Here is a 27,687-nt window from a genome sequence, read left to right on the forward strand (position 1 = left end):
TTTAGTTTTTGAAAACCGCTCCCGGTTAGGCAACGAGGTGATGAGGCTGTGTCTGCCCTGCTATATGGTATATATTATATGGTATATATAGTATATATGTCACTTGTGTTACTGCAGTGGATGTCAGCGAGGTCCACACAGGGCACAAGATTATTTCTTTCCCAAGACACAGAAACTCTTATCACCTACAGTTCTTATTAGAGTCTTAACATTTAAGTCTACTCGACTTTAAAGAGTCTGGCGATTGATGGCACGCTAGCCCATTCCCTAATGATGTTTTGTTTTTGTTTAATCCCCATTAGCCATTATTTAAATATTTTGGTATTGTTGTCCTGTCACACCCAAGAAGTCAATGTTGGATTTTTGTAGTTATCGAAAACTGAATTGGTAATCCAGTTTCCTCTCTTCCGAGGAGGCTATTGTAGCAGATGGATTTCTACTACAATATTTTATAAAAAATATCCATTAATTTTAATCCTATCCCAAGAAAAATATTAATTTTTCTAATATATTTTGCGAGTTTATATATCTTTAAAATTTCCAAGCCGCTCCTGTTCGCATTGTAAAGGTTAGGAAATTTCCTATTTATTTGTGTAGCAATAACCAACTACGTAGATTGTTATTGAAAACATCCATTATTCGAGAATGAATCCTCTAAAAGGTTCAGTGTTTTTCCTTTAAGTTTTGAGCGCTAAAAATCCCATGTTATTATTGGTCTGCATTTTGAAAGATCCTTGAGTTGTAGTTGACGATTGGTCAATACTTTTGGCGGAACGATCGAGAAGAAATGCATCGTTTGGACGCGAGAGAGACGTGACGATGTAAAGCGAGTTCTAAAAGTACATCACTTCAGTAAACATCTTTTTGTTAGAACTCAACCAACAGACTCGTAGAAAGTCGCACTTTGCCGGCAAAATGGTTTTATTTTTATGGTAAAAGAAGTGAAAGACTGGCAGTTTGCCCAGTAAATGTCAACGAATATAATGACAATAGTTTCACGGCATTTTAATGGATATATTATTGTGAAACAGTTCTATTGTTATGCAGTTAGATTTGCCGGTGGTATAAAAAAGAAGTGCGTGGTTTCCTGGTTCCTGTCCTTTATGTAGCTGTTGCTATTTTTATGATATATGGATTTGTTCATGTTCCAGTAAGAAATGCCCGGATGATATTATTTGGTATCGATTTTATCCAGTTTAGTAATGATTTGAATATCTTCCCTCCCTCCAATCTCGAATGGAAAGTTTTGAAGTTCCAAGTGTTGTGACATGGATTTTTGTTTTAAGGTATGATAATGTTTATTTTAAATAAATTCACAAGTGGATATTAATGGTAAAGGTTTTACATAATTAAATGTTTGTTTTCAACATGGAAAATATTTTATTGTAAAGTAAATGTAAAATGGCAGTGACTTTTGACAGCCATGTCAAATTTTAGTTTTGGTACACTGCTAAAAATAAATAAGGTTAAAAATTGTAAAACCATATATTTGTTTTTATTATTCATTTCTTTTTTGAGAATATGTTTATTCTCGGAGTAAGTTTTAAATAAACATTATAAAATGTACACATCTTTATTTCTGTAACCTCTTTTTTAAAAAAATTATTAACAGATATCTAATACAAGTGAATAAGTTTTAGAACAGAAGAAAATATAATGGCATAGAAGCCAATAATGATAAATAAGTAGCCCACTATAACCCCAACGAGGAATCTACGATGAATGTCCCCCAGTTGCTTTCCAGTAAGTACTCGATATGAGAATTTGAGGATTTTTCGAACGGCGTCCCAATTTGTTTAAATAGTAGGAAAGTCCTCAAGTCTGTGTAAGTATCCTTTGCTTATTTGGTTATGTAGTTAGTCTTCTTTAAACCCTCCTACCCCCCCCAACGAATCTACGACCCGCCACCGCACAAAAAAAATGAGCTGCCGTTCGCATGAAGGTTTGCGTGTCTGTTCCTTCTACTAGCCCCATTTCTACCCCACAGTATCTCTATAGATAGTCTTTCCTTGTCCCCATAGAGCAGACATGTAAAACGCTTCACTATATACTGTCTACTTTCTATGTTCATATTCGGTTTCTGTACATTTTCTGACGTTCTAGACGTCACTAGACATAACAGTAAACAGTGCAACAATTGAAGGGTCCAGGACTGTATTACATAGCTCAATGTACCCGTGTGTCTAGTGGCGTGGCGGTTACTGTATGTTTATACAAATTATACCAATAGCGTGAACAAAAACGCCAAATTAAACCCCCAAAATGAGTGCTCCTCTCTAAAACGAGTAATTTGAATTATGATTTTGATTAGTTTTAATATTATAAGTTGTTTTTAAAATTTTTATCGAGTTGGTTATGCATTAGGTTTATAAAAGTTGTTATTAGATAATGCTTATTGAGGCTTTTGTACTTATTTTTAGTACAAAACCAGTAAATGTTTTACAATATAAACTACTTATTTACTAACATACTTAATATACTTTTTATTTATATGATTACCCAGAAGCTTAGCTTTGGAAGATTACTTAACTTTATCTGATATTTTTTATCTATCTCTATTTTTGGCATTACTAACATATTGTAGCTAATCAACTTTAGTCATCTGATCTTTATTCTGTTCGAAATAGTTTCTGTTTTTCATATTTTCATTTGTTACATGCTCAAGTCGCATTGTACCATCGATAGTCTATTTCAGTTGCATTTAATATTTGTTTCTTTTTTACAAACAGCTGGTGCTACTATACCTTGTTTTTAAACTAGGACGAGTAATTCAAATTTACCGCGCCCTGATGCTTGTTTGTAATTGGTTTACTCCACTAAATTATGAAATTTTGACAGTATTGACATTTAAAATTCAAAGGTTAATTAAGTTATATGGGCGATATTTTGTGTTTTCTTTTTCTACGTTATTCCTTTAATTTTTAGGTTTTTAGTTTGCATTTATGTATATAAAAACCAGTTGTTTTTATAACTCTTTAGCGACATTTTAGTATAATATAATATTTATGGATTAGTGTCAAAAGCAGACATGATCAACCAAAAAAGAAGATGAATCTAGTGATTTTTCTAGTGACATTATTGGGCCTTTTGAGTTTACTCCTAGTTTAAAAATAGGGTATAATATTTTTGTCACACATACGTTATTTTTATTTGAGATATTTGCATCCTACCAAATGCTTAACATTTTTTTCTGTCCTTCTTAATTATGTGTTTCCTGTATGTACCTACTCAAAACATCGATCCCTATGATGTATCATTTATATAAAATATTTACATGTTTAACACATTTATGTAAAAATTGTGCTGGTACAATATATTACGATATATTTGTTGCATGATATATCATCCAAGTATAATGAGTTGCCTACTTGATTCTGTTAATGTTTGTTTTTTCTCTGTTACCCTCGGTGTCCAACCCCCTTTCATTTAACTTATCACACGCTTCAGTCGGGTCAATAGCAACGAAGATTCGATATAGTGCCGTTTTGACAATGCTGTCATGTTTGTTTTTTGTTTCTACGTATTCGCTACCCCTCCTCTACCATTTGACATATCATGCAATGGGACCAATAGCAACAAAGATACAATATAGTGCCCTTTTGGAAATGTCGATGTTTGTTTTTTTTTCTAGCATGCCCCTCGGTGTCCAATACATACCCCTTCATTTGACGTCTCGTACGTCACGATCGGACCAATAGCAACGATGATACGATATAGTGACCTTTTGACAATCCTATCATGTCTGTTTTTTGTTTTTACGCATTTTCTACCCCCTCCCCTTCCACTTAACGCATCACACGCTCCAGTCAGGCCGATAGCTACGAAGATACGATATAGTGCCTTTTGGTAATGTCAATATGTTTATTTTTTGTTTCAACATATTCACTACCCTTGTCCTTTCATTTAAGTCCTCAAACGTAGCAATAGGGTCAGTAGTAATGAAGATATGATATAGTGTCCTTAATTTTTCTGCTTTTGTATCCGCCATCCCCTCCACTTTTCAACGAGCCCTCTTACGTCACTATCCAGCGAGCCGTCGCGCCTCCACTACAAAAATCGTCAAAAATGACCAGAACGAACCTTAGCGATTTCTTATGGGATTTTACGTGGCAAATGAGGCCGTCCTCTATTGCTCTTTATGTAATTTTGTACTGTAGCTGCATGCTAAACGAAATTTCTTTGGTATTTTACGCATGGTGGCATTATAATTATACCATTTTTACTGAGTAAAACATTTGTATGATAATATGTGATTATTTACATAAATGATACATCATAGATCCCCTTATCTAGCCAGTCGTCAGATATTTTTTTATTACTTTGGTCATTGTTCAACTTATTATTTTGTTGAAAAAATTTATTAAAATTTAAAAAGATATTTTGTTGTAAATAACTAAAAAATACTGGAAATAGTGCTAAAGTGGCGGTAGTGGGTATATTTTACTGCCTTTTTAGTTATTACTTTTAGTTTTTTATATAGAATTTTTTTAGAGACTAGAAAAGTACTTAGTAATGGTTTTATTTGTTTTTAAGATCTATTGAATATTCTTAAGCGGTATGTATATTTGTATCACACTGCAAAGCTGTTAAAATGATTGCAAAAGTTATATATGCATAGAACTGAAATCAGCTAACTAATAAATATTCAATATATTTATCATTGGTTTATCATCTCTCGGTAATACTATTAAATACTTTTTAAAAGTTCCTAGTGATGATATTAATGTTTTACAATAACCTTTAACTGTAAAAAATGACAATGTTTGTAGCTATCTGATTTCACTTCTTATACATTATCGATGTACTAGTTTACATACACCTTGCAAAATTTACAAACAAAATAAGTCCTTAACGTAGAGATATTTTTGATATGGTTGGTACAGTAAAAATATCGTTGCACGTCATTACTACGTCAGAGATCTAAGTTGGCATTGTTGCCAAATTACAAAAGAATTACTGAATTCCTTTTAAATGAAATATATCACATAATTATTGTAGAAGCTGATTATACAGCAAAACAAATTAATCATCATCATTCTATTTGCCTTATCCCTATGAGGGGCCAGCTTCCCTAATTGCATTTCTAAACACAATTCTATCTTGGGTCATATCAATATTAATCCCCTTTACCAACATGTCCTGCCTAATCGTCTTAACAAAACAAATTAATATTCAATGGAAATAAATAAAGGAATTTGAAACAGCAAACAAGATTATCTTACGTTAAAGTAAATAATAAAAACAATAAATATAATAAAACAAACACTTATAGTAAATAATAAAAACAAATCTGAAGTGTCAGCACCGCAACTGTCAAATAAGTGCTGCCAATTTATGATAGAATGTCACCTTCGTTCAATCACAGTTAAAAGTGTGATCCGGATAAATGTGCTTCATACAAACGCTTTATAATCCATTTATACAAATTAAATGAAACACGTTATGGCATATTTCTTTAAATTTACATTAATAGAAATCTTCAAATATTACTTCTACACGTATATAATACAATGTATCTAGTGGCTGTAATTCCACTCTACTTGGCTAAACGATTCTAAAAAGGAACGTACCTACGACTTAAATATTTTGTATTGTATCGCTTATGATTTCAATATTGAGTTTAGCTCTTCATTTGCCCGTTTTAAGATTCAAACTTTATCTAATCAAATTTTTAAGTATATATAAAAATTTTGCAGTGTTATGTAAACTATCTATTTTCCATTCAATGTTATTTAATTCTTTCGCTGTAGAAAATTAACTAGTAGGTTATATTTATATAGAAAATAATTTCGCCAAACGGCATGTCAGTTACTGTTACTTATCCTTATATTATATAAACTGAAATCATATTTTAACTTTACTCAGAAAACTCGCTATTTCTTTGGATACATTTTATGCTCTCTTTGTAATGATATCACAAAATGTAGTTATACTTAACTGTACCTTCAGAAACAACGCAAGTAACCCATCTACATCTCTCCATGTTTGCTTTTCACGGCGAAAGAATCAGTAGATAACAAATTTTATATTACGTGCACAAATCATTTTTCAATTCTATTGAAAATCTGTGATTAATTGTGATAAGATTTTCTATACATATTTATGTTGTCTATTAATAAAAATATTGTTATCAAGTTGTGTTTTATTTATTTCTTAAAAATGCATAACGACAAACGTGTCTTCACGGTTTAAACGTATCTTCACTGGTTTTCTATATAAACCGTGAAGACACAACAGTTGCCTTACATGAACTATTAGTTGGTTATGTTTTAAAACGAACCAAACGACTGACCAAGAAGAAGTGAATAATTATACACTAAGCATCAAAATTAACGCACCACCTTAAAAATGGGACATTTTTGATGTCTCGTATTTCCTAAATCTGTTGTATACAATATCAATGTAATAGTATTATTGCTAAACAGGCAAGTGTCATTGTACACCGGGTGTAACAATGATAGTGTGTTTTTTCCTCAAAGTTTAGAACACCCTGCGGAATATTCTAGCTTATATAAAATATTTAAATTAAAAATCAAATATAGCCTTAGGTTTTCTTAACATTTTGCTTTTTGATTCATTCGCTTATGTGCGATATTAAATAAGTGCGACAAACTTTAAGGGGTAATTCTGCATGAAAAAATAATGACCGTTTACTTTATAAACATATGTCCTTAAATGCTTAGTTTCCGAGATACGGGATGTTGAATTTTTCTTAATGAGGATTTATGTATTGCTCTAAAACCGGTTGAGATACGCAAATGAAATTTGGTAGGTTTTAAGAGGTAGTTATTGCGCATTTTTTGACATACAACTAAGAATTTTATATTCACCATTGTATCTAAAATGTTTATACCCGTATGCACGCCAATGGTGAATATAAAATTCTTAATTGTATGTCAAAAAATGCGCAATAACTACCTCTTAAAACCTACCAAATTTCATTTGCATATCTCAACCAGTTTTAGAGCAATAAATAAATCGTCAGTTTGTAAGAAAAAATTAAACATCCCGTTTCTCGGAAAATAAGCATTTGCGGACGTAATGTTTATAAAGCAAACGGTCCTTATTTTTTCATTCAGATTTACCCCCTAAAATTTGGTCGCACTTATTTAGAAACACCCTGTATTGATGAATAACATTGCTAGTTGTTAAAGTACCTAACTTTTTTATTATCCAACATAAGCGAATGAATCAAAAAGCAACGTGTTAAGAAAGCCCAAGGCTATAGTTGAGTTTTAATTTCAATATTTTATATACGCTAGAATATTCCACAGGGTGTTCCAAACTTTGAGGAAAAAACACACTATCATTGTTACACATTGGTGGGTATATAGGTAATCAATAATTATTAAGAAAAAAAAGAAAAATCCTTGAATGAGAAAAGTGTGACCCTTGTCCTTATCCCAAAATTTTTATTAAGATTAATTTAGCAAAAATTCACTTTAAAAATAAAATGTTTATTATATCTATTCTTAACAAAAAGGTCGGTCAGACTTAGATAACCTTAGATTAGTAATTAGATAGTTTAGATAAGATATATATTATGTTTATGTACTTATGTACTACTTACTTTGTTTCTGGCCGCATGGTCTAATCCTAAAGCCAATAAAAAAAATTGTTACACCCGGTATACAACGACACTTACCTGTTTAGCAATAATATTATTAGTTGTAGTTGAAAGACTGATAAGTTTGTACACACTTGAATGAATAAGGGAAAATGAAAATGTAGTATGTCAAAGTGTGTAAATAATTTTATTTCCTTAGCTGAGCGCTTTCGACATAAACGTCATCATCGGAGCTAATGGTCAAATACTAAAAAAGTACCGCTACATAGAGGTGTAAACAAGTGCATCTTAGGAATGTAAATTTGATTTTTAAATTTTGAATGCTAACTTAGTCCTCCGTACAACAGCAAACAGCAAAAAAAACAGAAAGAAACGGCCACATACACGTTGCACAAAAACATATAAACTTTTTTCATGGTCCGGGTGTCGATATCACCCGTCCATCCTTGGCCTAGTAACAAGTCAGCTGTTGTAACTAGTCAGTCAGCTGTTGTTACTAGGCCAAGGATGGACGGGTGATATCGACACCCGGACCATGAAAAAAGTTTTTATGTTTTTGTGCAACGTGTATGTGGCCGTTTCTTTCTGTTTTTTTGCTGTTTGCTGTTGTACGGAGGACTAAGTTAGCATTCAAAATTTAAAAATCAAATTTACATTCCTAAGATGCACTTGTTTACACCTCTATGTAGCGGTACTTTTTTAGTATTTGACCATTAGCTCCGATGATGACGTTTATGTCGAAAGCGCTCAGCTAAGGAAATAAAATTATTTACACACTTTGACATACTACATTTTCATTTTCCCTTAATAATATTATTACATCGATATTCTTGAAGAATAAAGCTATAATATACTAAAAAAATAACTCAAATCGGACAACAGGTTTATGAAATACGAGACATAAAAAATGTCCCATTTTTAAGGTGGTGCGTTAATTTTGATGCTTAGTGTATAATAGTAACGTTGTTCCTCTAGTATAGTAGTTCCTCTATAGTACTAGTACTCTATAGTATACTATAGTAGTTCCTCTAGTAAAGAGAAACATATTATTTTCCAACGGTGTTTTTAAGTCATTTGTAGATTGGTCCAAAGCAAATGGATTAATAGTAATTGTTAATAAAACTCAATTTTTATATTTTCATTCCCAAAATGTTCTTAGCAATGTATACTCATTATCATTTAAATTTGACGATATACTTATTTCGTCAGTTACAATAACAAATTTTTTAGGTTTAAATATAGATTGCCGTTTGAGATGGACTGAACAAGTCAATGCAATAAATACAAAATTAAATAAATCCTTTTATGCTATTTCTTGAATAAAAGATACTATGCCGATATCAGCACTGATCAATATCTATTACGGCCTTGTTTACAGTCATATGAGTTACAACATACTACTGTGGGGAAATTCTATTTCCTGATGTAAAATTTTTGTAACTCGGAAAAAAATTATTCGAAAAATATTCGGACTAAAATTTCGGGAAACTTGTAAACCAACGTTTATAAAATACAAAATCATGTCATTCTATAGTCTGTACATTTACCACACTCTTCTGTTTGTCAAAGAAAATTTCAATCAATTTGAAACTAATGCTCATCGACATGATTACCATACAACAAATTCTAATAAGTTCCGAATACCCCAGTATAAAACATCAAGATTAGAAAATGTTTTTAAATTTGTGGGAATGAAATTGTACAATAAACTTCCCGATAAAGTGCAGGCGATTGCTTGTTTTAACAGTTACAAAAATAAAATCAAAAACTGATTATTGACCAAATGCTACTATTCAGTCAAAGAATTCCTTGAAGGTACTCTATAAACCACTATTTTATTTTTTATGTATAAATTGTTTTGTATTTGTCTAAATATGTTATCTTATAATATATTATGTTATCATGTGTTAGGTGTTAGGTACCTATATAAAATTTGTAGCTGAACAATGTTAGCCTGTAACTGTTCTACAATGTAGAATCATCTCTATGACCTGTCCTATACATTTGTAAAAATGTCTTTAAATAATTAATAAATATTTATATTTCTATGTGGACTGGGAGAGAGGGATAAATGATGAGTTTTAAGATATTTCGATTTCTTAATGTTGATGGAGAGACCCCAATTTTCGTATTCTTAGGTTAACTTTCGAATCATATAACACGCCTTCCTCATCTTTTGCCATAATCACTTGATCTTATTCGAAGAAAAGGTTTATTATGTATATCACAAGGAAAAAAATTCCTGTAACTGGCTGTATACCGTAAATCACAAAAATCAAACCCTTGTAAAAGGTATATTTAAAATTCCCAAAAGGGTTATATCACAACAGAACGTTTTTGGAATCAATATTCCATTATCAGTGTTATGTAAGGTGAAAAATAATTGTTTTTATAACAGTTTTTTATATTGTGTCCTATAAATAATAAAAATGAGGTATAAAAAGTTCTTCGTTATAGAAGTGTAATTATCTGCCATTTCGATCTTGTCGGAACGAAAAATCAGAATGAAACCAAACACGTTTGATAGGAGAAGCTTGTCAGTCCGACGTCGCACATACGTCGATTTAATGGATTTACGCGGCCAAAATTATTTTACAGCATATTTCTACTAAAATTGGTAGTACAAATCAAAGAAAAATATTGTTTTTTTAAAAATTTGCTTGTATTTTTCATAGAAAAAAATCAAAATTTAAAATGGATACAAAGTATGCGGGTTTTTACTTATACCTCAATCGGTATCTGACATATCGGACTCAGTATTTGGGACACCCGGTAGGTAACAGCATTTGAATTATTTCAGAGAAAAATGACCCTGGTTTGACCTTTTTCTGTACACGTTTCTTACTGCTTAAAATTGTTAATAGTGGGTCAGAAGTTAAAAGAATGGCGAATGGATTTAGTGTCCGCAGTCATATAAACCCAAATAAACAACAAGTTAACAGAAGTTTAATTTCCTGTATGCAACTCTGTATTTCCCTGTACTAGCTGGGATCTCTGATATCTCTTTTAATATTTTTGAAGCATTCCCTTTTCCCCAAATCTGTAATGTCTGTGCTGCATGAACGATAACTTCATCATCAAGCAATGAACGTATTTCTTCTGTTTTCTTCTTTTTATCCTTTCACTGGAGTCCCCAAATAATTTAGAAAGACGACCTGGTTCCGTTTATTTGTTTTCTACCAGTTTAAGAGGCTACAGTAACGATCAACAGGTAGCAACAAACGCGTTCCAAGATTTCGGCTCATATTTTATCGAGATATTTGGCACACATATTCGTAATATAATAAAGAATGGCGGTACAGAGCCCAATTTCAGAAATATGTTAGTACGTGGAAATTACTCTATAACTAAATAAAATATTGAAAAAAGGAGCTTGTACCGCCATTAAGAAGAAAAAAAAACTTTCTTCAAATAAACTTTTTTATCCCATGCCTAGATTTTGTGTAATCTTGGAACTACTAAATATTTTTATTTCTAACAAGAAATCGAACATATAACTAAATAACTAATTAGGCAACATAGAGAAATTATCACTGTCATTTTGACAAACCTGCGTCAGATTTTCTCTAATCTGTTCTGTCATCTTTATCGATATCTGTTCAGTGCAGTAGTGTGTTAATTTAAGAATTCGATTTTGTTGTTTCATAGGAAAGTAGTGTTTATTGATAGTTAATTTATTATATTTGTTGTTAATTGTGAGTTTTAGTTATATGTAGGTAGGTAAGTGTATTTTACGTAAAAATATTTCGAATTCTAATGCGAGTATATAAAGTTTTAGGAGGATTTTTTATTCTAAAAATATTATCAATAGTTTAACAAAATGGAAAAAGTAAATCAAACGAAAAATAAAGTGAAACCTTCCAAGAAAAAGTCCATTAAAAACCGTGCCAAAATTATGCGAAAATCGAAATTTGTTTCTCTTCACAACAAAAAATGATTATTTATTATTGTTTTATTGTTAGATATTTCATGCAAATACCTTTCTAAATACCTATCTTAACATAAAATTTTCACCCATTTTGGATTTTTATAAATATTTATTTATTAATAATAAAATCGTTTTCTATTCTTCCATTTAGCGCGACTATGATATTGTCAAAATATTAATCTTAGATAATGTCAAAGATTACCACTGTTGCCAAAGTTTATGATACTATCTCTCGAAGTTATATTTTGTTGCTACCTGTTGATCGCTACTGTTTACTCTTAAAGGGTCGATCTAACCAATCTTTAATTGTTTGTAGAAATATCGCATCTTTTCGTGAGTCTTGAACCATTTCTCTATCATCGCCGTTTTAAAATCTCGAAATCGTTGCTTTAAATTGATTAAATTATCAGATATAAGATTTAAATTGATTAAATTATCAGGTCGCAGATATTTATGGATCACTATTTTTATGCCAGAGCAAAGGCACCAGATGTAGCTAAAACAAAAAAAAATCGTAACTTATTACAATTAAAACAAATAAGTAGGTACTTTTACTTTTGTGACGTCATCCTTTCTAGCAAAATTAAAACTCCTGTATTTCAAGCATCCGCAGCTAAATTGTACACCATTAATTAGCCAAATATATACAGTATGCTATAAAATAAATAGTATTGCTCGATCGGAGGCGATAATATAACTAAATGTCTTATAAACATAAAAATTGAACATAAATGTCACTAGAAAATTGCTTGTTTTTGACTAAAAATAATATAAAATATCAGTAAACTTTCTATAAATATTTCCAGAAATATTGATTCTTACCTGAATCATTCCATTCCATCACAATCACTTTGAAACATAAGGTGAATATTACAAAATATCACAATTTTTAAACAGTTGAATACTAAGCTAAGAGAACAAAAATTCACTAACAATTACATGCGCGCACGTGCACACGTGCGTGGTGAATAGTTCTGGGCCTGGATTCTGTGCACTGTAGATATCTACACGTCGCTTTCTATCGATGTCAATTTTCGTAAAAATATTTGAATTTTTAGCTTTAATTGAATTATTTTCTAGTTTTGCTAGGTTATACTCTAATTGATGCTGAAGTGTCACTTAGTAAAAGAAGAAAATATTTGAATTAAAACTAAAAATTCAAATATATTGACATCGCGCCGATCGCTTTTTATCAATGTCAATATATATGAATTTTTAGTTTTAATTCAAATATTTTCTTGTTTTACTAAGTGCCACTTCAGCATCAATTAGAGTATAACCTAGCAAAACTAGAAAATAATTCAATTAAATCTAAAAATTCAAATATTTTTACGAAAATTGACATCGATAGAAAGCGACGTGTAGATATCTACAGTGCACGGAATCCAGGCCCTGGAGTGTGGATGGTAAATTTTTGTTAAGTCAAACCATAAGTGTCTCTGGGATGTGTCTTGAATTTTTAACGTCACTTCTGAAATTTGACTTTTGGCCGGCTAATTATAGAAAATCAACGTATGTGCGTCGGCCGATATCGGATCGGGCTTCCGACTGCAGTGTAGGCACTACGCTTTAATACCTTGAGTTTGTAGGCGTAGGAGTGAGCACCAATGTAGGTGCAGCTTAAGCAAAAATTTTTGTTACCGGAATAATAACAAACAATATCAATACATGTACCTTCAAGCGGATGCAAGAATCTTGAAAATCGGAGTACAAATAATAAAGTTATAAATTGTCAAACTTAATCAAACATTTTTAGTGGCGGAATTTTGTGCCGGTGAGTGTATATGCGAACAAACGTAAGTTTACCTTAGTAGACAAGGCGGAAACGGCGGGTTCGTTGGGAAAAATATTCCCATGAGATATTTTTGCATAATCACATTCGTGAGACATCCCAGAATAAGGTTCAAGAAGTCGCCCACGTGAAAAGTGGGCCAATTTTTTTTTAACAATTTTTTTTAATCAAATTGCAAAAATCAATATTTTTGGCCCGAACTATTTTTTTTTAGGTTTTTTGGATCATTCTTGACAAAAAAGCTCTCTTATAATTTTTCTCTAAAGTTGATCTTTTTCGAGTTATAAGCAATTTAAAATTTGAAAAACGCGAAAATGGCCATTTTTAAAACTTAATAACTCGGTTAAAAATTATTATTATGAAAGTCAGAAAGTGACTAAATCAAAGTTTAAAGTCGCCGTTACATGATTCTGAAGAAATCTGTGTCATTAATTTACTACTAAGCTGTTATTTTTAATTAAACACAATGTGCGGTTGGATCGTATTGACGCCGCTGTAAATGTGAGTGTGAGTAAGATGCACAATTGGACTGCTGGAATGGCTTCTCTCTCGCACTCAGAATTTACAGCGGCCGCACACGTGCATGGCTCTTATTATTACCTAAAAATAACAGCTTAGTAATAAAATAATGACAAAAATTTCTTCAGGATCTTGTAGGGGGGGCTTTAAACTTTGATTTAGTCAGATATTGACTTTCATAATAATAACTTTTAACCGAGTTATTAAGCCTTGAAAATCGCCATTTTTCGTTTTTTTCAATTTTAAATTGCTTATAAGTCGAAAACGATCATTTTTAGAGAAAAATTATAAGAGACCTTTTTTGTCCAAAATGGTCCAAAAAATTAAAGAAAAAATTGTTCGGGCCAAGAATATTGATTCTTGCAATTGATTAAAAAAAAATTGTTAAAAAAAATTGGCCCACTTTTCACGTGGGCGACTTCTTGAACCTTATTCTGGGATATCTCACGAATGTGATTATGCAAAAAAATCTCATGGGAATATTTTTCCCTTCGAACCCGCCGTTTTCGTCTTGTCTATAGTCATTTGGCCAAATTCCGGTATTCCAGCTCTCATTGCAAATTCTAAGCACTACTTCCGTCCCTAATTCTACCATTTTTTCTAAAAGTGATACATCGGGGTAAAAAAAACATCAAGACAATAATTCACAACTTTAGAATAACACTTTATTTGTAAAAAAGTTCTTAATATACAAGTATAATTTATATTTACCATAGGCTAGTGTAAAAACTAAAATAAAAACTGGAAAATTATTCCTTCTTTGCTACCACTTAAACAAAATGCCAAAGGCACTTATTTTAAAACTAATATGATTCGTAGATTTTTAGGTCTAGTCCGTTACTTTGGAAGAACGTATAAATTCATATAAAAAAAATCATATAAAAAATAAATAATACAAAATAAAATTGGACGGAAAACAATTACAAACATAATACTTAAAACGTACACGGATAGTCATTGATACCACAATGGATTCTGTTTAGGAATGTGTATATGAATTTAAAATATGGTATAATAACCTTACTTTCTGTTAGTTTTAAATTAGATATACAGGGTGAGTCACCACTAACGGGACGGAAGATTACAGCGAAATGGTAAGATTTGAAAAAAAAATTAAATTGAATAGTTTGTAAGTTGATAAAAGCTACATCTTAAAATTCTTTTGAAATATACAGGGTGTTCCAATAAATGGCGGATCAAAGTTATATTTTTTCTTATGGAACACCCTGTATTTTATTGCATTTTTTAATTGTCCGCAAAAAATGAGGTACAGTTTCATAAGGCTTCCCTATAAGTATGTACAGAGTGTTATGAGTTGTGTTGACTTTTCTTAAAATGTAAAGTTTTAAAAGAAGGCTTATTCTCAAGTTATTTACGAAATTATAAAAACATTACTTTTACATCTAAATAGTTGGATATTGGTTGAATGTATTCCATGATTAATTATTACACACTGGTCTACAGGGTATTCAAAATTTACATTTCATTGTTGAAGTATTCAATGTGTTATATGATGCTTATTTTAAATGAAACACCATGTATATTAATAAATAATTATACTAAGCAAATTTACCTCTTTCGAATAGTATATGGATGTCCTATACCTAGGTGTCATAGTTTTTGCGTAATTTACAATTATTTAAATTTTTAATCTGTAAATCGATTTTAAAACAAAAGATGTAGGTAATTAATGTCATTGTATGACATTGTCAGTTTATAACAGTACGGTCTGGTAATTATCAAACCTATAAACATCCGTGTATGATATTCAATTTTTTTTTTACTCAAAAATGGCTTCGGCAGAGCCAATTTCATTCAAATTTTATTGTCCCTAAAAATGAATAATCACGCTATCTATGAAAGAGTAGACACGCTACTTTGCATTGGGGAATATTTTTAAATTGCCTCTTAGCTTCTAAAGTTTACGCCTAAAAGTATCCTGATAGAAGACACCCAAAAAAGGACGTTTTTGAGAGATTTCTCGATAGATTCCGTGCTACTGGTAATGTTGCATAGCCACTAAAAGTTAAATAAAAATAAACCATTTATTTTTGATGACGTCAACGAACTTGATGTCCTGCTTTCTGTTATGGAAAATCCAAATACTAGTACGTGAAAAATTTCGAGTCAATTGGAAATCAGTCAAACGAGTGTATGTAGAATACATAAGAAAGACCACTATCATCCATAAAAAACTCAATTTCACCAGCATTAGACAGAACAGGAACGTTTAACTTTTCGTTTATAGACTTTAAAATTTGGAGATCCTGTTTTTTTTTAAGATTGTATTGTGTACAGACGAATCTACCTACTTTTCATAATAATCGTCTAGTTAATAGACATAGCTGTTATTTTATTATGATACACTAAAAAAACATTTTACTGTTGATCGCCAACATCGATGAAGTGTTAATGTTTGGGGCAGTACCTATTCTGAGCGAGTACGTTATCGACCCATATTTTTATCACAAAAATCTGAATGGAGCAACTTTTTTAAATTTCTTAGAAGAAGTTTTTTGGATCCTTCTTAAAACCTTCCACTTAGCGTGGGAACAAACATGTGGCTCCCATTGGACGGAGCTCCGGTCCATATATTTGGCCACCTAGGTCACCAGGATTGACCAAGATGAATTTTTTTAAATAGGGTTATATTTATTAAAAATATTGTAAATGCTACACTTCCTACCCTACTACTTCAGATGATATTTCTATGAAATTAAGAATTTCGAACGCTTTTGCGTCTATAACACCAGCTATGCTAAATAATGTAAACAAATCATTTAACATCGCTTGTTGTATAAACATTTTGAACATGTATTACATAACTGATAATTTTTTACTTATATTATAGTTAGTTGTGGTTCATTTTTTATTATTTATGTATTTGTTTTATTAAGATTCTTTATGTTTCGTTTTGTATTTAGTTATTTTCAATAACGAAAAAATGTATTTTACAAATCAGCAAATAAAAATATATCTACATATTTATTTACAACTACACTCTTAACAACTATGCCAAGATAATGGGTTTAAAAATCGAGAGTGACTATAAATATTTTTAAAATCGATGTACCGTTTAAGAAAATTGTAAATTACGCAAAAACCATGACTCCTAGTTATAGAACATCTATATACCATTCGAAAGAGGAACCTGTGTTTAGTATAATCATTGATTAATATACTTGGTGCTCTAATAAAATAACCATCATATTATGCTACGCTACATTGAATAATCCAATAATGAAACTGTAAATTTTGAACATCCTGTAAATAAATATGTAATAATCAATCATGGAATACATTAATTATAAGATAATTACCAGACCGTATTGTTATAAAATAACAATGTCATACAATGACATTAATTAACTTCATCTTTTGTTTTAAAATCGATTTATAGATTAAGAATTTAAATAATTGTAAATTACGCAAAAACTATGAGACCTAGGTATAGGACATCCATATACCATTCGAAATAGGTAAATTTGTTTAGTATAATTATTTATTAATATACATGGTGTCCTATTAAAAATAAGCAACATATGACACATTGAATACTTCAATAATGAAACTGTAAATTTTGAACACCCTGTAGACATATGTGTAATAATTATTCATGGAATACATTCAACCAATATCCAACTATTTATATGTAAAAGTAATATTTTTATAATTTCTTAAAAACTTGAGAATAAGCCTTATTTTAAAACTTTACATTTTGAGAAAAGTCAACATAACTCAGAACACTCTGTACATAGGTATAGGGAAGTCTTATGAAACTATAACTTATTTTTTGCGGACAATTAAAAAATGTAATAAAATACAGAGTGTTCCATAAGAAAAAATTAAACTTTGATACGCCGCTATTTATTGGCACATTCTGTATATTTCAAAAGAATTTTAAAATGTAGCTTTTATCAACTTACAAACTATTAATTTAAAAAAATTTTCAAATCTGTTACCATTTCGCTGTAATCTTCCGTCCCGTTAGTGGTGACTCACCCTGTATACCCTATACATGGCAACACTGCTTGCCACGTAATGCACCTGATTCGCGCGGATTCATTGTCATTCGTCATTCTACAATGACAATGTAACTCTTTCTCATAAGCAATGTTGCCGATTTTAGCGCTTCCTGCAATGGGTAATATCTAATCCAACAGAAAACAGTCTGTATTTCGTTGCATGAGTAATGGCAAAACAGGCTATTGACAGACTAGAACTAAGAAGTTAACAACACAAAAATAAAATATTTTTAGCAAGCAAATAATGTTTTTTTTTATGTTTCACACAATATAAGAAGCAATTTTTGTAAACAAAAATAATTTACTCATAAAACCTTTCCGGGAGTTAGAACTAAACTAAATTTACAATCAAGATGCAGTAGACACAAACAAATCAAGACACGTTAAATGCTACTAGGAGCACTCCCGAATCATAATTTACAATGTATATACATTGTAAATCCCAAATCATGATTTCCAAAGTTTATACATTGTAAATTATGATTCGGGAGTGCTCCTAGTAGCATTTAACGTGTCTTGGTTTGTTTATTTCTACGCATCTTGAATGTAAATTTAGTATAGATACCAATAATATAACATTTATCCAATCTTTCCTCCAATATCTATTAAGAAAGAAAGATTAACTATTTAGTGGGAAATAAGCCACAATTAAATTGAAAAATAATTTTATTAACGTTTCGAAGCCCAAATCGGGTTTCGTTGTCAAAATACAAAATACTACTAAAATAAACAAAAATGTTGTTGCTAAGTAAAAAAAATTCTTCTAATAATTTATTTAATCTGACTCATTTATATTGGCAATTCAGACGTATATTATACATTTTAAAGTAGAAGACTTTAAAATGATATCGCCAATATTTATGAGTTGCGTTCCTGGGACGACTTTACTAAAAGATAGTTCACTCGATTACATGAAATCAATCCCAACTCAAGAATATCCGTCACAAAAAAATCATAGCATGTGATTTGTCTTTAAAAAGACAAACAAATGCAACGATGGCAGTAAAAATTTAGTGGACAGATTCAAGTATAGTCCTGAAAGAATCAGATAGTAAAAAGAGAAAAATCAAAGAAGCGGCTCTAATTATGCTAAATGAAACCAATTGTGTCGCAAATTCCTCGGTAGAATGCAGTAGGATGTGGTTACCCATACTGAAAGAGGAAGTCAATAGCAAGAAAATACCACGATTAGTAAGTCAATAACATATCGAGTTAGTACAAATTTTATATTTTAGTATTACTTATTGTATATCTATGTATTAATGATATTATTTATAATATAAACATGTTAAAGTCAGAATTTGGTATTAGTTTTTTTGAAAGTAAATTAAATGTAAGACCAAATACTTACGATGTCGGGATAGTATCACGAGGTTTTTTCCTGGTTTTCCCTCGTGATTTACTATGGAATCTCTAACGCGAGAATTTTACTGTCATCGTTGCATTTGTTTGTCTTTTGAAAGACAAATCACATGCTATGATTTTTTTGTGACGGATATTCTTGAGTTGGGATTGATTTCATGTAATCGAATGAACTATCTTTTAGTAAAGTCGTCCCAGGAACGCAACTCATAAATATTGGCGATATCATTTTAAAGTCTTCTACTTTAAAATGTATAATATACGTCTGAATTGCCAATATAAATGAGTCAGATTAAATAAATTATTAGAATTTTTTTTACTTAGCAACAACATTTTTGTTTATTTTAGTACTATTTTGTATTTTGACAACGAAATCCGATTTGGGCTTCGAAACGTTAATAAAATTATTTTTTCAATTTAATTGTGGCTTATTTCCCACGAAACAGTTAATCATAAAAATGCCACAAGGAAATAGCTTCAGAACAACATTAAGAAAGAAAGATAAAAAAACATCACTATGGGCTTGGTTTATGAACCAAGGAATATTAAAGAAATCATTGAGATCAAAAAACGTCCTAATTGTCTCAAAAAAATTGATAACGATATCCAGTTACTTTCCTGTTAAAAGATGGACATCTCTTATCAATCGCAATAATCTTCTTGCCACCTCACAATCAAACACAAAAGTGTTTGAACTGCTTATCAATTTAATATCTTGAAATGTGCATAAATATATATCATAAACTTTTAAAAATCAAGACAAAAACAATCAACTTTTGGCTGATTCCTCTTCATGTTTATAAGAACTAAAATCCATTGTGGCATAAAATATCCTATACAATCTCATTAACTATTATTTGAACTTTATCAAACAATATAACTTAAAATGGATATACAGAGAAAGTCAACCACTAGTAAATTTTCAGCTCTTATAGTACAGCTGTAGGTAGGTCTTGTTATATAGGGTGTTCAAAAAGTAGCGGGATGGTCAAATATCTGGAGAAATATACATCGGATCAAAAAATTGAAAAATACCTTTTCAATATTTTTCAAAAATCTATTAGTCCATGTGGTGAGACCGCTCCCGTCTGAAAAAAATTTCTGATTCGGTTTCTTTGTGGATTCCTATTCAAAAATGTCCCCTTTAAACAAATCTGAAGGGTGCCGGGCGGAATTTTTGGGCAGAAATTGTTTAAACAATTTTTTTTAACAAATACAAAAGATCATGTTTTTTTGCTCTGGAACATATATTTTTAGATTTCTTGGGTCAATCTAAACAAGAAAGGTATCTTGTAATTTTTCTCAGAAATTGATAGTTTTGGAGTTATAGGCGATTTAAAATCTGAAAAATGCGAAAATACGCATTTTCGAAGCTTAAAACTCATATTTAAATTAGTATTTTTGAGGTTGCCAGATACTTAGATTGAAGACTGAACATTCAGCTTCAAGATTCTGAATAGTGATCGCGTCTAACTTTAATTTGTACCGTTGTTTTTTAATTGTTAAATATGCGTGTTTATCCGATTTTTTTGCCGGTGCGGCGCGCTCCATTTCAAAAATCTTCAATTTCCATCCGAAAAATATTTTTCTAGATTCTTTGGGACATTCTAAATAAAATAAGTTATTTGACATTTTTCTCAAAAGTTAATAGTTTTTAAGTTATAAGCGATTTAAAATCCGAAAAATGACAAAAAAACGCATTTTTGGATTTTAAATCGCTTATAACTTTAATGGCCGGTTGTTCGAACGCTAATCAACAATGATTATTATCAAATATTTAATTACTGTCATTAACTGTCAATGTCAACTTTGTTTGGGTTGCTGAAAACATAATTAATTATAATTATGAAATTACTTAATCAATTATGTTAATAATTGTTATGTTAATTGATTAACTAATCTCATAATTTTAATCAATTATGTTTTCAGCAACCCAATAAAAGTTGACATTGACAGTTTTGGTGACAGTAATTAAATTGTTGATTAGCGTTCGAACAACCGGCCCTAAAACTATTAACTTTTGAAAAAAATGTAAAGAAACTTATTTTATTTAGAATGTCCCAAAGAATCTAGAAAAAATATTTTTTGGAGCAAAATAGGAGATTTTTGAAATGGAGCGCGCCGCACCGGCAAAAAAATCGGATAAACACGCATATTTAACAATTAAAAAACAACGGTATAAATTAAAGTTAGACGCGATCACTCTTCAGAATCTGAAAATTTAGACTTCAATTTAAGTATCTGGCAACCTCAAAAATACTAATTTGAATATGAGTTTTTAAGCCTCGAAAATGCGTATTTTCGCATTTTTCAGATTTTAAATCGCCCATAACTCGAAAACTATCAATATTTGAGAAAATTTACAAGATACCTTTCTTGTTCGGAATGACCGACAAAACTTAAAATATATGTTCCGGAGCAAGAAAACGTGATCGTTTGTATTTGTTTAAAAAAATTGTTTAAACAATTTCTGCCCAAAAATTCCGCCCAGCACCCTTCAGATTTGTTTAAAGGGGACATTTTTTAATAGGAATCCACAAAGAAACCGAATCAGAAATTTTTCCAGACGGGGGCGGTCTCACCACATGGACTATATCGAATGACACAAAACACAACACCCCACTCCACACTCTGGAGGTGTGGCGGGGGGTAACTTTAAAATCTTAAATAGGAATCCACATTTTTTATTGCAGATTCAGATTGCTTACACAAAAATAAGCATTTTTTATTCAAGACATTTTTTCGAATTGTGGATAGATGGCGCTATAATCTGAAAAACTATTTATCCTGATACCCTATAATGGGTAAATTATAGAAACGGTCTAATATCTAGAGAAATACACTTCCAAAAATCAAAAAACACGCGATTAATATTTTTCAAAAACCTATTGAATAACACTCAACACGACCCCCACTCCATCCCATGGAGGTGGGGTGGGGGTAACTTTAAAATCTTAAATAGGAACTAATAGGTAACTTATTCGACGCCATAATAGGCATAAGGAAAAAAGACAAGAAGAAGAAGAAGAAGAAATAGGAACCCCCATTTCTTATTGCTGATTTGAATACCTCATAAAAAAGTAAGTAACATTTATTCGAGACATTTTTTAGATTTCTTGATAGATGGCACTAATAAATCGTATTTTTCCAATTACAGCGTCATATATCAATAATTCTAAAAAATGTCTCGAATAAATACTCATTTTTTCATGAGGAATCCAAATCTGCAATAAAAATGGTGGTTCCTAGTTAAGATTTTAAAGTTACCCTCACCCCATCTCCATGGGATGGAGTGGGGGTCGTGTTTCGTGTTATTCGATAGGTTTGTGAAAAATATTAAACACGTATTTTGGGTTTTTCATTTGGAAGTGTATTTCTAGAGATATTAGACTTGTACAGGATTTATATTAGCATCCAAAAAAATAAGAGTAATCCATATCGATTTAATTTTTAAAGTCTTAAACAAATATTATTTACATGTATTGTTTACATTACGTAAATGGGTGACATTGGTTTTGCAATGTAGCCCACTCGTTTTGAAAACACTGAAGTCAGCAATTGTTACTATTAGTGTTTTCACGGTCACATTCAGGTGTAGTCAATCATAACAAAACAATTACGATTTATTTATAGATATGGAGAAAGTAAAGAGATTATTAATTATTCAGAAATCCACGTGGTTAGATCAGAGACGTTGTCCACCAACTAGTTACTGTCGTATTTAGTGTTCTAAATAAATATATTCTGGTAAATAGTGTTTTAACAAATCAACCCCATCATCGGGGGTAACAACCCCCAGGACCAAGATAGACTGTTTCTATAATTTACTTTGTGTATCAGGATAAATAGCTTTTCTGATTATAGCGCCATCTATCCACAATTCGAAAAAATGTCTGCAATAAAAATTATTGGCGATTCTTCCTATTTAATATTTTAAAGTTACCCCCACCTCCAGGGGTTGGAATGGGGGGGGGGCGTGTTTGGAATCATTCGATAGATTTTTGAGAAATATTAAACAGATATTTTTCAGTTTTTCGATCAGATGTTCATTTCGTGAAATATTCGACCGTCCCGCTACTATTATTGCAACGCCCTATATATCAAAAATACATACAAAATCCAGCGACTTTCTCTATATACCTGGAGTAAAATAATATCAAATATGTTTTACATAGATGACCCAAGTTTTAAATATTAGATCAAGTTTATCAAAATCTCGATCTTTGTGATAATTATTATTTCTATGACAAGCTACCTTTTGAAAAGCCTAAACATTACAACAAAAAACTACACACAAACATAAAAAATTGTCACTTTACTTCAAGAGATTCTAAATATTGAGATTCGAATGATGACTACCCAAACCATAAAAATGTTTTTTAATCTATGTAACAGTTTGCTTAAACGTAATCAGTGTCATTCATAAATCATTGCTTTGGTTTGACAAGATTTTCACTAACCAAGTTTCCCAACATAAGTCGTTTCTGGAAAAAATCGTTTAATGTGGAGTTATGTAGGCTGCGCAATGTTTTTTTTCATAGTTTTATATACATTTTACCCACCAGTCAACTGAATAAAAAGCGTAAAATAGATTGATAATGATCTGAAATGTGTAATATTTGTAGACTTTCTTGTTGTAACATAATCTTGTATTTATAAGTATTTTATTATTTAACACGTTGGCTGCCGTGGGACATAAATGTTGTGTTCATGTTGTTGTTGATAACAGCCGCGTGACAGACCGTAGTTGTCTCAAAAGCATAGAAACAAGAGCCTCGTGCACCTAGGGACCCACTTTTTTTAACATTATGGCAGCCAATGTGTTAAACACTGTTCAGCCTACATGCGCACTTACCAACAGAAATTCCAGAAACAACCTCTAATGATATTATTAAAAAATTACCGTGTGTTGCTAGGAACCTTGAGCAGCCAAATATACTCAATTATTATTAGGTCTCACGAAAAGATTATGAATCAAATAATAAAACTGCACATTTTTTTAATACTGTTAAACGTTACTACCAATTGCTTTAAACATTTTGAGCTCTACAAATGATCTGACCATACACAGTACACAAGACAGAACCAACTTAAATTTATACCATATATTTGTAACTCGTTACAAAAGATGTATTCCTAAATCTGTTAAGTTTTGAAACATTAAAACAATACAAATACAACAAAAGTGGAAGCACAACTAATAGAGAAGAAAAATGTAGTTGTAACAGCGATTAACTGATGACATTCATGAGAAACTAGACATTCTAAATATAATAATCGGATACATACTCTTACAGCTCACTGATTGTAACGTACAACATGTGTACATTTGGCGCAGATACGATTTTGCCACCGGCAGGTTTTTATTTACATCTAACCTACATTGGAATCAAACCACCAAGGTAAGAATTGACAACCAGAACACACGAGATATCAAAATATAGAGAGGAGTCCACCAAAGTTGCGCGCTGTCTCCACTACTCTTCGATAGAAGGATGACGGATAACAAAAATTATTTAAAGAACGTACTGTAACGCCTCCATGAATGCTGTTATGAATACGGACTGAAGATGAATTTGAAGAAAACTAAATTCATCCTCATGATAATAGGTGCCCGTACTCATGGGCTTTTCTGGTGCTTTAAACTGTATAGTGTCATCCAAAGGTATACAAAATCTAATGTGCAACATCTTCACGTCTGGACCCCCCTAAGAATTTTTATATGGGCGCTCATGATCAGCAGCAAACATCCAATTGATTATTGACGATACTGTAATTGAGAGTGTGGATACCTACAAATACTTAGGAACATTGATAACATCAAATGTAGACAAACCAAAGAAATTAAGTCATGTATTGAAATAGCATCATTCATTAAACTTAAAAAAATTCTTTGTTGTCAGGATACAAGGTTAGAACTACGCCTAAGGATTCGTCGGTGATACCTGTTCTCTACTCTTCTTTTAGACTTCGAAGCGTGGAAACTAAGACAAGTACAACTGAATAAATTGGTCGCCTCTGAATTTTGGTTTTATAGAATAACCCTACGAATATCATGGATTCAAAGAATGTCAACCGTGGAAGTAACTACAAGGACAGGTAATGCAGCGGAAATAACATTACCTATCCAAAGACGAAAATTTGAGTACTTAGGACATGTGAAAAGCGCAAAAATACTCATTATTATAACTTATTATGTAAGGCAAAATTCAAGGAAAGCGAAATGTAGGACGACGAAGAATATCCTGTCTTAAGAACTTGAGGAAATGGTTTAAATCCAGTAGTGCAGAACCATTTAGAGCGGTAGTCAACAGGCTCCGCATAGACATAATGATTTCCAACCTTCGATAGAACATGGAACATGAAAAAGGATTTTAATATAAAAAAAGGGGAAAAGAAAATTAATATTTCTTCAGAAAACTATTTATAAACGGATTATGGCTATTATGCGAGCTACTAAATGGACGGGATTCTGCAGAAAGGATCCAAGCCACACTTTGTTAAAACCGAGATATTAGCCAAAAACTTTACGATAAAATTTAAAATTCTCTATTAAAAATAATCATGGTTTAACATTAAAATCGTCAATATATGCATTAGATTTGATTTAACACATACTGTTTGATTCAAGAAAACCGGTTGTTTACAAAAAAATACACTTTTGTGGCTTGGTTCCCTTCTGCAAAACAACTTCACGTGAATTAAAAGTTAACAAACATTTATTTTCCATTATTGAGTTACATAATCAGGCGTATAACCTAAAAAAATGTTAATATGAATTTACTGGAATTTAACAATTTGTTCGATTTCAAAATCTGGAAGTCCCGTGAATTCAAGAAAACAGTTGTTTTAAAAAAATCCACTTTCGTGGTTTGGTTCCCTTCTGCAAAACAACTTAAGGGAATTCAAAGTTAACAAACATTTATTTTCCATTATTGAGTTACATAATCAGGCGTATAATCTAAAAAATGTTAATATGAAATTACTGGGATTTAATAATTTGTTCTGGAAGTCCCGTGAATTCAAGAAAACAGTTATTTTAAAAGAAAATCCACTTGGTTCCCTTCTGCAAAATAACTTAAGTGAATTTGCATAAATGAACCAATCCACATGGATCTGTTCTGCAGAACGCTGTTATGCTGCAACGATAATGTTAGTTGCTTCTTTCGCTCATAGAGGGCGGTATATGGCGTATAGAGCTTGATTCTTTTCTGTACAAGTATCTACGGGGTATTTTACAACCTATAAGACCGTTAACAGGAAAAACACATATTTGTGGTTTGGTTCCTTTCTGCAGAATCCCGTCCAAATGTACTTTATGTATGTCTGTGTTATTCTATGTAATTTTATTTTAAAATGTTTTTAATAACTACACTAAGATTTAGGAAACACATCTTCGTAAAATTATAGTACAGTACTTTACCTAATAACCTTATAACTTTAACTTCGTTCTAAAAATCAAAATAGGGAATGTTTTATAGGAAATCGACTGTATGATAAAGTGTTCAGCTATCAGAAATAAGCAAAATGCGCATATCTACTGTGAACGAACTGGCATAAATTGATTTCACTATTAATTTTAAGGTGTAAAGTACAGCACTTGTTCATATTGCAACCATTATCGATAAAATATTACTTAAATCGAATACAAAACTATATTACAGCGGTACTTGTACTATTTAGGCCAATTTTCAATAAAAACATATTAAACGTAATCGATATCGGTTCTATATAAACCATTCTTTCTTCTTTTGAACGTGATGTCCGGTGGCGCCGTGCACAACGGCCGTGTCGGGATCTAAGGCCGTGTCTGCACCGGCGTCTTCTTGGGTCAAATATTCTCCTTTGTGTCGGTGTAAGTATCTACCAATGATTATTAGAAGGATGACGAGGGCTATGAACACGATGGCCAGAACACCTAAAATATAAAATATGATTTAAAATATGGATTGTTACCTTATAAGAAATATAGAGTGATGAGCGCGCTAATAACCGGCAAAATAACGCAAAAGATGAGAAACATATTAAGTTGTGAGATAAAAAGAAATGAAACTAGTAGAGGTGGGAAGTTTAGCGATAAAAACCTATAAATTTACATGTTTTTGAGATTATTGTATGATGTCATGCTATTATGCAGTACGTAAATCGTTCAGCTGGACATAGGGAATATACATGGAGAGAATTGTGGCAACTGCGCTAACCTGTGTTAGTTCAAGCTTCTGTTCGAGTACAAGTTTTTGTTGCAATAGAGCTGTTAGAACGAATAGAATGAGTGACTTTTGAAGCAAGGCTGTCAATAAATAAATCAAAAACAAAGTTTATGATTAATGAGTTAATAATTTGACTTTTAATTTTTAAAATATTTTTTATTTAAAAACTAATTGTAAAACTAAACAGTTTTCTCATTCCCTTAGGCCAAAAATATTCAGCTACTACATTGTCATATTTTGACGTTTATTTGTGTCATTCGAAATGAGTTGTGAATTTTGAGGTT

General features: G+C 31.2%; 2 protein-coding genes across 6 annotated transcripts in view; one reads left to right on the forward strand and one right to left on the reverse strand.

Annotated features, from left to right (window-relative positions):
• Positions 1-6,134, forward strand: part of LOC114324530 (thiamin pyrophosphokinase 1) — a 35,324-nt gene extending 29,190 nt beyond the window's left edge. For 3 of the 4 annotated variants that reach the window (XM_050654011.1, XM_050654012.1, XM_050654015.1), the window contains one exon: positions 1,152-1,566. The gene's annotated coding sequence lies outside the window, so the exon portion shown is untranslated. Of the gene's footprint in view, positions 1-1,151; positions 1,567-1,634 lie in introns of those variants that run through there. The other variant, XM_050654013.1, reaches the window with a different exon arrangement.
• An 8,323-nt stretch (positions 6,135-14,457) lies between these two features.
• Positions 14,458-27,687, reverse strand: part of LOC114324520 (neurexin-4) — a 167,677-nt gene continuing 154,447 nt past the window's right edge. For both annotated transcript variants that reach the window (XM_028272379.2, XM_028272380.2), the window contains exon 20: positions 14,458-27,111. In XM_028272379.2, coding sequence (XP_028128180.1) covers positions 26,921-27,111 — 191 coding nt within the window. In that variant the 3' untranslated portion in view covers positions 14,458-26,920. The remainder of the gene's footprint in view (positions 27,112-27,687) is intronic.

The sequence above is a fragment of the Diabrotica virgifera genome, chromosome 6 (genome assembly GCF_917563875.1).
Source record: "Diabrotica virgifera virgifera chromosome 6, PGI_DIABVI_V3a".
NCBI classification, from domain to species: Eukaryota; Metazoa; Arthropoda; class Insecta; order Coleoptera; family Chrysomelidae; genus Diabrotica; species Diabrotica virgifera.